The sequence below is a fragment of the Cibotium barometz genome, chromosome 49, assembly GCF_041138505.1.
Source record: "Cibotium barometz isolate CiBa-2024 chromosome 49, ASM4113850v1, whole genome shotgun sequence".
Classification (NCBI taxonomy): Eukaryota; Viridiplantae; Streptophyta; class Polypodiopsida; order Cyatheales; family Cibotiaceae; genus Cibotium; species Cibotium barometz.
The window spans coordinates 21,438,469-21,451,280 of NC_141094.1; the positions used below are offsets into that span (position 1 = coordinate 21,438,469).

Below are 12,812 nucleotides of genomic sequence, written 5' to 3' on the forward strand. Positions count from 1 at the left end.
ACCGATCTTATTTGTCAAGAAGAAAGATGGGTCTTCTCGGTTGTGTGTCGATTATCGTGCACTCAACAAGCTGACTATCAAGAGCAGATTCTCGATGCCTCGAATTGACTATATTCTCGAGAGGCTGAATGGAGCTAAGGTGTTCTCTAAATTGGATTTAAAGAGTGGGTACCACCAGGTTCGGATTGTTGAGGGGGACATCCCCAAGACAGCTTTCCGTACAGAACGGGCCCACTATGAATTTGTGGTCATGCCATTTGGTTTGACGAACGCCCCAGCTACATTTAACCGCATGATGATGCGTATTTTCCGGGAGTTGATTGGAGTGTGTGTGTTCATATTTTTGGACGACATACTCATATTTTCAGCTACCGTTGAGCAGCATGACATTGATGTGGAGAAAGTCCTTAAGTTGCTGGAAAGCAACGAGCTCTATATCAATGAAAAGAAGTCAGAATTTTATCTGTTCCAGGTACATTACTTGGGATATATAATCAGTGCCGAAGGCATTCGACTTGATCCGGCTAAAGTAGCCGAGATTGTTAACTGGGAAGTACCTCAGACCGCTTACGACATTAGATCATTTGTGGGTATATGCCAGGCATATTCCACCCACATTGACAAGTTTTCTGATCTCTCGGCAGACCTCACCGATCTGCTAAAGGGAGTGAAAACAAGGAGGCAAAAGATTCGAATGACTCCACGAGCGTTGGAGGCATTCCAGAACCTCAAGGTGGCTTTGTCAGAAGCGCCTTGTCTAGCCCTTGCCTCGTGGGACGAACCATTTCAGGTGATCACCGATGCGAGTAACATCGCAATTGGAGGTGTATTGCAACAGAATGGTCATCCAGTAGCTTACATGTCTCGTAAGTTATTGCCCGCCGAAAAGAATTACTCAGTCTACGATCGTGAACTCCTAGCAGTCATTCAGGCCTTGAAACATTGGAAACATTTCTTGTATGGCCGTGACTTCGAGGTTCGCACTGACCATCAGGCATTGCGCTGGATTCAGACGATGCCAAGTGCACAGTGGAGTGATCGACAGCACCGCTGGAGTCAGATATTCCAGCAGTTCGGTGGTATGATTGAGTACCTTCCAGGAAAGGCCAATCCAGTGGCCGATGCTTTGAGCAGGAAGGGACAAGTATCTGCGATTCAGACCACTAGACTGGACCTTGTTGGTACAGGACTAGAAGACATGAAGCACACGTACGCGGATTCCGAGGAATTCGGTACACAGTGGGAACAGGCATTGGATGCCACAGGACCATGCCATTTTCTGATACGCGATGGTTGGCTTTACTACAAAGGCCGACTGTGTGTCATGAAATCATTCCGGGCAGCTCTTCTCCATGATGCCCATGACGCCATTACAGGTGGTCATAGGGGCATGAATTCGACTCTGGAGAAGTTAGAACGGCAATACTATTGGCCAAAGATGAGGCGTGATGTGTTTACTTATGTACAACGCTGTGACATTTGTCAAAAGGTGAAAGCTCCTCGTGGAAAGAAGATAGGGTTGTTACAGCCTTTGCCAATTCCTGAGGGTTCTTTCCAATCGATGGACTTTGTCACAAATCTGCCTCCCAGTCCGAGTAAGCGTAATACACAGTGTTTGACTATTGTTGACAGGTTCAGCAAATTTGTGATGCTTATTCCTTGCAGGGCCAATGTGACCGCCGAGGATGTTGCCCAGCTATTCATTCGGCATTGGTACCCGATTGGTGGGATTCCTAGGACCATAGTGTCAGACCGAGATGCCAAGTTTACCAGTCATTTTTGGAGGGCATTGTTTGATAATTTTGGTACTAAGTTGAATTTTTCCAGTGCATTCCACCCACAGACAGATGGCCAGACAGAGATATACAACCAGTTGGCCTTTGATGTGCTGAAGTGTTATGTCCACGATCAGCAAGGTAAGTGGGAATCGTTTCTGCCTTTAGTTCAAGCTGTGTTGAATGACTCTTTTTCTTCAGCTATTGGCAGGACTCCATATGAGGCAGCGTTTGGAAGGCCTTTCCAGTCGTTGTTAACCAGGACGTCGTCTTCAGTACCGGAGGCGAACAGAGTGACGGAGTCTTACCAGGAGATCCTAGAGTCCGTCAAAGACAGATTGGCTAAAGCGCAAGATGCCTACACTCGACAGGCCAATAAAGACCGAAGGGACATGAAGTTTTCGGAAGGAGATTGGGTATATCTTCGGATTATGAAGCAAAGATTAAAGCAAGTGGGCAAGCGATGCCCAAAGTTGTCTTTCAGGAGCTTCGGACCATTCCCCATCCGGAAAAAGATTAATGAGGTGTCTATGCAGTTAAAGCTACCTCCGAGTTGGACTATGCACGATGTATTTCATGTCAGTTGGTTGAAGCCATATGCAGGTCCACCCCCTTCAGAGGTCAAAGACGAAGCGGAACCAGACATCATTGATGAAGCAGAAGTAATGGTTCCAGAACAGATCCTTCTGCACCGTTTCAAGCATGGCTCCGGCCGAAGACTACGACAGTTCCTCACGAAGTTTCAGGACCGAGGAACTCATGAAGCGGTATGGCTCGACAAAGAATTCTTCGAAGACTATCCGGCTTTATTGACGGATTATTTGGAGGCTATGCAGCTTCCGTCAAGTTAAGCAGAAGGGGATGTCACGTGCATCCCGCACTTGGATGCCACGTGGACATTCTGTACAGTAGGTGCAGGACCTGGGATGGTGAACTGGTCCCATGTGAGCCCAGTCCAGGACGAGTCAGCCAGGGATCCATCTCAGTCGTCCGAGGTCAGGTGTGCATTGTCCTGCACATGAAGCAGTGCCAGTCCGCGCTGTGAGTCTCCCTCTGGAATGATGTCAGATGTGCTGTGTATCTGGTTTGCAACTGGATGCCAGACATCTGAAGGCATGTAGTTTGCATGTAGAGATGGGGTCAGCCCATAGGGCTACCCCAGGGCAAGGTTTTGCATTGGCATACTTAGCATGGGCATGGGGGAGGTGTAGAACCACCCCCAAGGGGCCAGGAGGGCCCAAGACTTTGCCCACCAGCCAAGGCAAGGGCTGGAAGGACAGTCGGCCAGGCCTAGGGCTGCTGGACAGGCAGCCGACAGGGGTAGAAGCCCTGCCCAGCCAGTCGGCCAGGTGTGGGGGGCAGTCCCCACACCCATGCGCAGATGCCCAGCACCCTGGTGCTGTCCCAGAATTACATGCGCAGGCTGGACAGAATTTATTATGGTGTGAATTCATTTATTGCACAAGACACAGTCGTGAGGCTGTCCTGAAGACAGCCGACTGTAGGATATGAGGGGTATAAAAGCCCAAGTCTTAAATCATTTCTTCCATCTCATAATTCACCAAGAGCCTCAAGCATTCAAGGGCCAGGACAGCCAAGGGTTTGCTAAAGCTAAGGGGTGAAGGACTGAAGGTCAAGGGCAGGTTTTCCAGCCAAGAAAAGGTCAAGTACTTTGTATTTGTTTCAGATTTACATCATTCTAATAAAGCAAATACACCATCCGTGGTGGGGGCCCTACAGAGGGTAATTGGGACCCAATACTGTGTCCTTCTCCATCTCCCCCTTCTCTCTCTATTTTTCTGCACATCGTCTTTCAGTTGTGCGTTAATTCCGTCGCGAAAAGAGTGCTGTTTTCTGAGTTTTGAAGTACCGATCCTTCTCCGAAGCTTCCGCATATTACAGGGGGGGGGGGGGGGGGGGGGGGATGAAAGGTGTCCTTAAATTGGCATTTGGGGCAAAAGGCTGCACCTAGAGGGAGAGAAGGGAGGTTCTTTCTCAAGTCTATTCACACGGGGGCGGGGGAGGGGGAGAGAGAGAGAGCAGTAAAGGACACTCTCTACTCAACCAAGAGAGATGAATTTTTTTTGGCAGAGGCTACTTGGAGATGGGCTGAAAGGGGCTTGTTGGGAGAGAGGGCTACAGATGGCTGTCAGGTACAGTCCCGCACAGAGTGTCGGGTACGGAGTTCGAACTATCGGGTGCAGTCTTTGCATAGAGTATCGGGTACGAGAAGTGCAGGGTGTCGGGGTGTGGACCATGGGGGTGCTGGGGGGTTTATATAGGGGCTCGTATGGGTACAGGGAAAGGGAATGGGAGAGCAAAGTGGGGTGCAAAGGATGATGTACGATGAAAGTACACTGATCTGTGGCTATATGAGTTTGGGGAAAGGGATGGTGTCTGTGCGCGGACAAAAGATGAGGTACGCATGTACCTTTTGGGTTAGTGGCCGCATGGGTGTTCACGTGATGGCCAGTTGGGACCGTACGCTAGGGCGGGCGGCCTTTGGTCCTTATATGGCCGTTGTACAAGCGGCCAGGTATGTGAACGTTATCTTTTTGGAACGGGGATCCCTTTTTTGGGACGCCGCTCTCGATATGCGTGCCGATGCGTCCGGCGGTTGCAAAAAAAATTTTCAGCGAGAATGTCCGGGATGTCTCCCTGGTCATAGGGGTGTAGTTCGTTTGTCAATCGGGCACCCGAATATGCATTTATTAAGGTGGAAAATTTACCATACTTTAACTAAAAATCTACGTAGAGGCTTATTTCGGTGTCCGTTTTGAGTGCTGTAAAATCCTATCTCAGGATAAAATCGCGTGCAGATTCCAAATTTGAACTCAGAATTTTAAGATTCCAAGGGAAAATAGTCAATTATTAAAATTGATCATTTTATACCACAAAAAAGCCATAAATTCATTTATTAAATTGACATATATTATTATTGAAGTTTGGCTCACCATTTATGGTCGAGATGTATGGTAGTGATTTAGCTATTTTATGAACCCCATAGGATAGCAATTTTATGAACCCCATAGGATAGCAATATGGATACATTGAGAAACTTTACATGTGATAGATCCTAACATCCCAAACCACTAGGATATACCCCATACAAAATTCCCTTTAGATGCATAAGACTGAGTGGAAGCGATCAATCCCTTCTCAGTCCTTGTCTTGATGCAACTAAACTTCCCCTCAATGTCATGTTTAAACCTTTAGGTTAGTTCCACATCAATCCGCCTCAATCCAGCATTCCCCGTACTATCTTTCTCAACATGATTTGGATTGCTCGTGGTTTTGCATGAAGAAGTATTTATGGTTTCACCAAATTTTGAATGAATGATTTTTGGCTTATTTTGCAAAACCGTTAGGCACATTGATCGATTTTTCGGCATTACGTCTAGATGCACGCATATATATGACCTAGACTCGGAGAATGATAACACTGATATTCTAATCAATGGTTTGATCCGATAGATTTTATCTTCCGAGATGATACAATTTGTGTGTGGGGTGTTGTTTTGGAACGGGCACTCATTACATTCCCGTACAAAGGTAGGAGTGTATCAAACAAATCCTGTGGGCATACCTCTTGTTGTTTTTTGCATGTAAGCATGGGCTGAATCTGAGGTTCCTTCCCTCACCCTTGAAAAATCCAAGTTGAGCTTTATGTAGGGCCTCTCGTGCATCATGGTCAAGTGCCTTATTATCATCTAAGAGATTAGCCTGGTTGCAGTTGGCGTGATTCATGATTCCTGTCCAAGCAAGGAGAATTCATCTCGATTTAGCACATAATGCTATTTTAGCACAATTTTATATTTTGGCATAGTGATTGTCAAGAACTTGAAGATACTGGACACTTCAAGCAGTTAGTGGTTGATTGGTTCTTGTTGATATCCTCAGTTGGGAAAACAAGGGGATGATTCAGATCTTGGTTGAGATGCTGTATACATCCGTCTCCAAGGATTGGAGAGAGAAATCCCTGTGGTCGAAATTTGCCTATGATGTACTAAGCATATGCCTACTGTTAATAGTTAGGTTTTGTTTGGTATGGCTATTATGCAAATTCCTTGCAACTTAAATGATAGATCTTAGAGGTATGTATCTAGGCTTAGCTTCGATTTCCTTGTTGGATTACATGAGATTGGAGCTCATGCTAGACATTCTATCAAAGGTGTTCACAACAGGGGCATGATAGGAGCATTCTTCGGGGAGTACTACCTGGAATGAGGAAGCTTGCATATACTCTTGTATTGAAATACTTGATAGTTCTACAATTTTGCGAACATGGAAGTTTTATGTTATTCCGTGGGTATTGTGATTTACCAAATTGTGATGTGGACAGGTAATTTAACTAGGAATGACTCCGAGGATTCAAGTTCACGATTTTCCAAGTTTGTTGACTCGAGGAAAGATTGAGATTGAGGGTTTACCTCAAGAACTTTTTTTGGTTAAGGCTTCTTCTTTTTTTGTTCTACTTGAAAAGGATCTCACATGGGATTTTCAGGAAATCGAAGCTTTGAGCTAAGCTTGTATATGATTGTTGGATTGTGGAAAGATAAGACACTCTCGACCTACTTTGGGGCCAAGGGTTTCAGGGATTAGGAAAAGTAGACTGATTATAAGGGCTAAGGCTTATAAGTAATCCACTCACAATTGTCTATCCTTGAGGCAAACGGTCCAACTAGGGCAGGTCCTGGTGATATGGGATGCCAGGGTTGATTGGTGTGGTTGGTATGGACAGAGACTTAGGCCCTATGCTCAGGGGAGATCTTGTGTTGTATGGGATCTATTGGTGGGTGGTGAGCTAGCCTGTGGAATCTTAATCTGGAGTAATCTTGTGCTTGTTCTGTGTTTAGGTGATCTTGGAAGGATTTTGTCGAGAGAATCCTCGGTGACACCTTAACCTCCTGGGTGGGCCCTATTAGCCCCCATTCCTGGCTAAGCCCTAACCTAACTCTCGGGTTAGCTTTTTAACCCTAACCCTTAGGCTTAGCCAATTGTGGGTTAGTCCATTCCCTTTAACCCTAGATCTTGGACCTGTGGTTAATACTGAGCTAAACTGAGTTCGGTGACAATTGATCTTAATGTGCCTGCATATAGACCCCAAACATGGGTTTTTTTTTATAGCTGCCTTTCAGCAAGGACCTTAACCTCCTTCAAAATCATTCGCTAAGAAGAACCTTATTTAAGTATTTCACATGTTTCTCAAGAAAACTTTGTACTTTTTGTTAGTTTCAAAACAAGGTAAATGCAACTGAAGGTACTTGCTTCAAAACAAACTAAACACACAACTGAAGGTACTTGATTTTAGAGCTTACAAAGTCTTGAGGCATGCACTGTAATTAGGGACAATGGAGGCACCGGGTAGTTTCTTTTCCAAAATAACCTAGTCCTCATCTTAGCATTCAGTCTTTTGAGGAGAGAAGGCAATGTTTATACAGTAAGTGGTAATGTTTTGTATAGTTGGATGTGGCTGCTCCTGGGCTTGCAGAAAAAACCCCACCAATTGTCCTTGCAAAATTAAATGCAGATAAATATACCAAAGTTGCATCAAAATATGATGTCAGGTACAATTTTTTGATCAAATCTTGCTTATATTGCTTCTAATTTTGATAATTTTGTCTTTTGATAGTAGTGTTACTCAGACTTAACTAGTGCACGTTCTGTTTTTGTTCTAGTGCATACCCAACACTCAAGTTTTTCATCAATGGTTTTCCTATAGACTATAAGGGCCCTCGCAAAGCTGCATCTCTCTCATCTCATCTTCAAAAGCTCGCGAGTCCTGATGTAAAAGTGTTGGGAAATGAGGTTGAACTACAAGATTTTATGCAGAATGCAGATGATAGCTTCCCCTTCTTTGTTGGCTTTGGGGTGGAAAGTTCTGCCATCTCAGAGCTGGCAAAACAACATAAAAGCAGAGTTTGGTTTTTGGTCCTAGAGAGCTTCTCTGAGAGGGCTATGGAGAGTTTTGACTTTGACAAAAGTCCCGCTCTTGTGGTTTTACGTCCGAGCCAAGGAGAGCAAGAAGTGTATTATGGACCTTTTGAAGGTATGTTCTTGATGCCGGCTACTTTTAGTGCAAATTGGCTGATACTTTTTGTTTTGTTTCTATAGCCCATTTCTATAGTCAGCACATTAGGATTTAGGCTAAGGTTTCGACTTACTGTTATAAATGGGTTGAGGCCATCAACTTAGCTAGAGGATACGGCTGTGGATGTATTTTGCTATTCAGCTTTCAGATGATATTTGATACGTAAGATTTAATACTTCCTCAAGATATTGCATGAGTTATATTATTTATTTCTATAGCCCATTTCTATAGTCAGCACATTAGGACTCAGGTTTAGGTTTCGACTTACTGTTATATATGGGCTGAGGCCATCAACTTCGTTAGAGGATACTGCTGTGCTGTATGAAGGGATGAGCAACTTTTTGGCTAACTTTAATTGGAAGATGTCATGTCCATAGGATCATAACTAAGAAGGCATTTTATGATGATGTTAGACTGATGGCCCTGGATAGGGAGAAGAAGGGCTTAACGAGTAGTTGTCCAAGATTTGGCACTTGTGAGGATCTCTTGATTGGACCGATGTCAGAGAGTCTGGCACAAGCGGTTTACTTTATAACAACATAATTATGTATTGAATTGATTAAACAACAGAAAATAAATCATGAAAAATGGACGAGACACTGCACTGGGTCCCAATGCTAAGGACCCCCCTGCTTCCTGCCTCTGTTGTCCTCTCTGGTGGAGTGTTTGCTTTACTGGTGTAACAATAAAATGCAATGGCTGAATGTTAACTAATACATTATTGTGCACTCATGATTACCAAACTGGGAACTCTTTGAAGATTTCTCCCCAGGTATGTTGGTCCATTCTTGTCTGGTTCCCTTCGTCTGGCTACGTCAGCCGGGTTTTGTTTGTCTACACCAGAATTCTATTAATTTCCATCTACCAGGCTGCTCTAAGCTCTCTGCTGACTGCGTTTTGCTCTTACAGTCACGTAGTTGACCGTTTCTTCGTGAGAGTTCCTAATTGTTTGTTAAACCCAATCTCTTCTATGCTACCTTGAACATTTCCTGGGTTGTCATGTGCACACTCTTTTGAGGTGTGATGTGGACATGCTTCTACCCATTGGCTAGCTCAGAGGTCGAGTGCGTGGCCAGATTCATGTGTATGTAAGGGCATTTGTGCTAGTTCATGGTATTCTCGTCCATGCACCCGATGAGCAGCCAAGTGCGGACATTATTATTATTATTATTATTATGAACACCCTAGGTCAGGGTTTTTAGCCAACTAGCCCAACTTTCACTATGAAAAGAGGTCTATGGCTGAGGGTCATCTTCATTCATCATTCATTCAATCATGCATTCATCATTGAGTCATTGAGAGCAACACCTACTCAAAGTCTTGAACCCACGCACATACTTCTTCTTCATGCATGATACACAGTAGATAAAGAGATGACCTAACCAACGATGTAATCATATGCATGACTTATTTACAATGGAATAGAGAAAGTATGTGGTAGCACAACTCCTCCAATCTTCAGATTTATCATGATAACTAATCCTAAACCACTTTCGCAAAGCACCCATGTTACAGAGAAAGGGCTGCAATTTCCCCCCTCATATAAGGGTGCGGAGATTCATCGTGAAAAACCCCATCATTATCAACGTTTTCACCTGAGGTTTGCGTTTTCTTCATCAACATTGTGTTTTTACAAATTTGTATCATATAGCTCTTGTGTGTGCAAAGGGTGCTCATCCAAAGCGCAAGGAGGAGGGCCAAACGCACCATGTAGAGAACAGATTTAGCAAGCAAGGCAAGGCAGAAATTGGTGATTCCAATGCAACCAAACAAGGGGTGAAGAAGCCACATCAAGTGCTATGTACCTAATACCCCAAGGATTAGTACCTAATACTAATCTTTGGGATTAGTGGCCTAATCTGGCTGGCCAGGTCAGGGGAGCTGTGGGATTAGGGAAAGCAAGCTGATAGGGGTGGCTAAGGTGGATTATTAGTAAAACCATATTTACTCGCTACTTATGACTATTTATAGCAGCAGCAATCACTATATAAGTGACTTATGGGTTTATTATTAATATTGTTAACATTTGTTGACAATGGGTGTGAGCCTAAACCAGAGACTCCCGCCATGGACTTGGTAGATGGGAGTGACCCTTAGCCCCCAGCTCGGGGGTGGTTTGCAATCACAAACATAAAGTCGGGAGGTGAGCTAGCCTGCACCCCTTCTATTTGGTAGAATCTTGTTGCTTGTGTTTAGGGAGATCTTGGGGGGATCTTACTATTGGGATTTCGGAGTTAGTTGGTGTGAACACCCTCTAAAGGTGTGAACAGCCCTTATCGTCTAGGTCAGAAGATGAGGCTTGAGGCCTTTAAAAGCATTGTGCATGGTGGAAGTATTATGATAATGCATTCATCATTGTGTTGTGCAATTACTCTCTCTTTGTTAATCCCTTTGATGAAATGCTGTTAATCTTTGTGCATTTGCTCATGACCTCTCTCTCACTTTTCATTTGGGACCTTCACTTTGGAGAGCACCATGTGCTTGAGGCTAGACCTACACTGGGAAAAGCTTCTCACCCTATTCCTGGTGGTCCATACCACCATAGGTTTCAGGTTCAAATCAGGACTCTGCACAGATCCCCACCCGAGGAAATCTGGATTATTGATTCTGACTTTAAGGGTAAGTGTTCTTTGCTTAATGTCATTTGCACTCACACATTATTATTTAACAACGTTTAACTTGGTAAAACCTTCCAAAGGAATAAAAACAGCCAACCCCGAAAAGTGGCAGAAAGGAGGATCTCAACACGATGTCATCATTCCACATTGTAGGGTTAGTTTTGTGAGGTTTAGAAAACTAATGTTTTTACAATTCATGGATTTTAATGTTTATAATAAATTTACATTTTTTTGGCACACATGCATGAAACAAAATAAAGTGCAAGAAGACCTGGTAAACTAAAGCTGAATACAAGTACATGTCTGATAAGAATAAAGGGTTCTCTGGTAAAGAATTTTCTTCCAACTTATATACGTCTATGATGGATAGGGGATGATTTGGCACAGTTTGTACGGCAGAACCTTTTACCCCGTGTGAACCTGGTCATGGCTGAAAGCATGCGAAATTTACAGGAGGATGGGCGGCCCATTGCCCTTGCCATCTTGAGAGACGATTCATCTGAGCAATCAGTGTCATTCATCAAAAAATTGAAAGCTGCAGCTCCTGCTAACCGGGCTTTCGTCTTTGCATACGTTGATACACTCAAATGGCCTTCTTTTACTACCACTTTTCACATTGACGAACAGTCAAAGGTGCCAGTGTTTATCGTATGGGATGGTGACTCCACATATTTTGTAGTAAGTAGCGCATCTTGTTGCATTTAATGGGAAAAGCTTTTAGAACATTTGTAATCTTCTCCTTGCTGTTCCTTGGTTTGTACTATCAACTTCTGTCTTGCTTTTCTCTAATATGGGAACTCTATGCTGATGTTTCAGAGTGCTGAAGGTTATGATTTTGGTGGTGAGAGAGCAGAAGCGTACATCACATTCTTTCTGCAAGAGTTCAAGGAAGGGAAGGCCAAAAAGCTGAATGTGAAAGGACCCTCTTTTCTTGAGTTTGTCCGGTCGCTTATCAGTATGAAGAGTGTGTACATCCTTTTTTTTGTCGTGGGAGTGATCATCTTTGCCCAAAACATTTGGGGGTCAGACACAGGTGATATCCGCAAGAGGCAGCAGGAACAAGTATACAGCAATGATAGTATGGACAAACAAAGAAGCCCATCAAAGTATTCTAGCAGTGAGAGCAGTTTAGATGTCCCTCACACTATGGTTAAAGAAGATTAAATTCGAACTTTATCAGAGCTTATCTTGTGCTTTTCACTCTGCTGCACCTTGCAAGTACAAGTGAAGGTAAACATACCACTTGCATAAGTGGTATGTGAAAATACAGGTAAATACCTATACAGAAGTCAACATCTTTCACTCTATCTTGCACATGAGAGGTTGCATGTTCTTTCATTCCCTCAAAGCACCCACTTGTAAAGGGGAAATGGGACACTTTAATGCTGACTCTTCCTCTTATCTATGTTGGTCAGCACTCTTCTTGAGCATTTTGACAGTGCTGTTGGTCTGATAAAACAAGCTGGCATTGGTTAGCTTAGTTTGACAGGCTAGCTCTATTTTTGTGCTCTTCAGTTTTAAAGGGCCTGGTAAGACGGACATGGAGTAAGAAACATGGTCGTATTGTCTGTTAAGGTTTCTTTTGCTATTTGGGAAAGAGGTCTCGATGCGTAAGTGTGTGACATCTAATTTACATGTTTTGCTGCATCCGCTGCAATTATGGCTAGGTTGGTGGAGAGAGAGAGAGAGAGAGAGCTGGCTAAAGTGGCTTGTGCATATATTCTACTAACTTAACCCACTTCACCCACCGTACCAAGTAAAAACCATATGACCATGTTATTTTGAAACTAATATAAACCTTGAAGACTCTTCTTATGTTGTGTGTGTGTGTGTGTGTGTTGGGGAGCGGGGGGGGGGGGGATACAAGATGCGTAGCAGACGGTTGACAGCCACATATACTAGAATTGAAAATCTTTTGCTTTTATGTAGTTTGCAAGTTGTGTTTTATGGATGAGTCACTAGCAAACAGGAGGATACAAAAGCCAACTTCCAGCTGCTCATTAGAGGAAATGGAGGTGGTGTCTGTAGCTGATTTCCCTCTGAGAGGGAGATCACAAGTGTGTGGTAGTACCACCTCAAGTTGCTAGGGCCTCCTCGAAGTAAGAGGTACGAAAGGACCAGATGTGTGAGATCAGAGGAAACAACACAGCATGAAATAGGGGAGTGAGTCTATATATAATGGTGGGTGAACATATGTACAAGAGTCCTTTGATGTGAGGTGACTGTGAGTAGTAGACCAGTGCAGAAGTAAAGAGCATGTCGGAGCTGAAGCATGATCAATGACGAAGGCTCACGTTGATGTGAGGCAAAGGAGTTCCGTGAGGTGGT

At 43.9% G+C, this 12,812-nt stretch overlaps 1 protein-coding gene across 2 annotated transcripts in view; it reads left to right on the forward strand.

Annotated features, from left to right (window-relative positions):
* PDIL5-2 (PDI-like 5-2) overlaps nt 1–12,131 on the forward strand; it is a 29,791-nt gene extending 17,660 nt beyond the window's left edge. Inside the window, exons 2-5 of one of the 2 annotated variants that reach the window (XM_086785997.1) lie at nt 7,239–7,342; nt 7,454–7,824; nt 10,855–11,162; nt 11,301–12,131. In XM_086785997.1, the coding sequence (XP_086642123.1) occupies nt 7,239–7,342; nt 7,454–7,824; nt 10,855–11,162; nt 11,301–11,648 (1,131 nt within the window). In that variant the 3' untranslated portion in view covers nt 11,649–12,131. The remainder of the gene's footprint in view (nt 1–7,238; nt 7,343–7,453; nt 7,825–10,854; nt 11,163–11,300) is intronic. The other variant, XM_086785998.1, reaches the window with a different exon arrangement.
* The last annotated feature ends 681 nt before the right edge of the window (nt 12,132–12,812 follow it).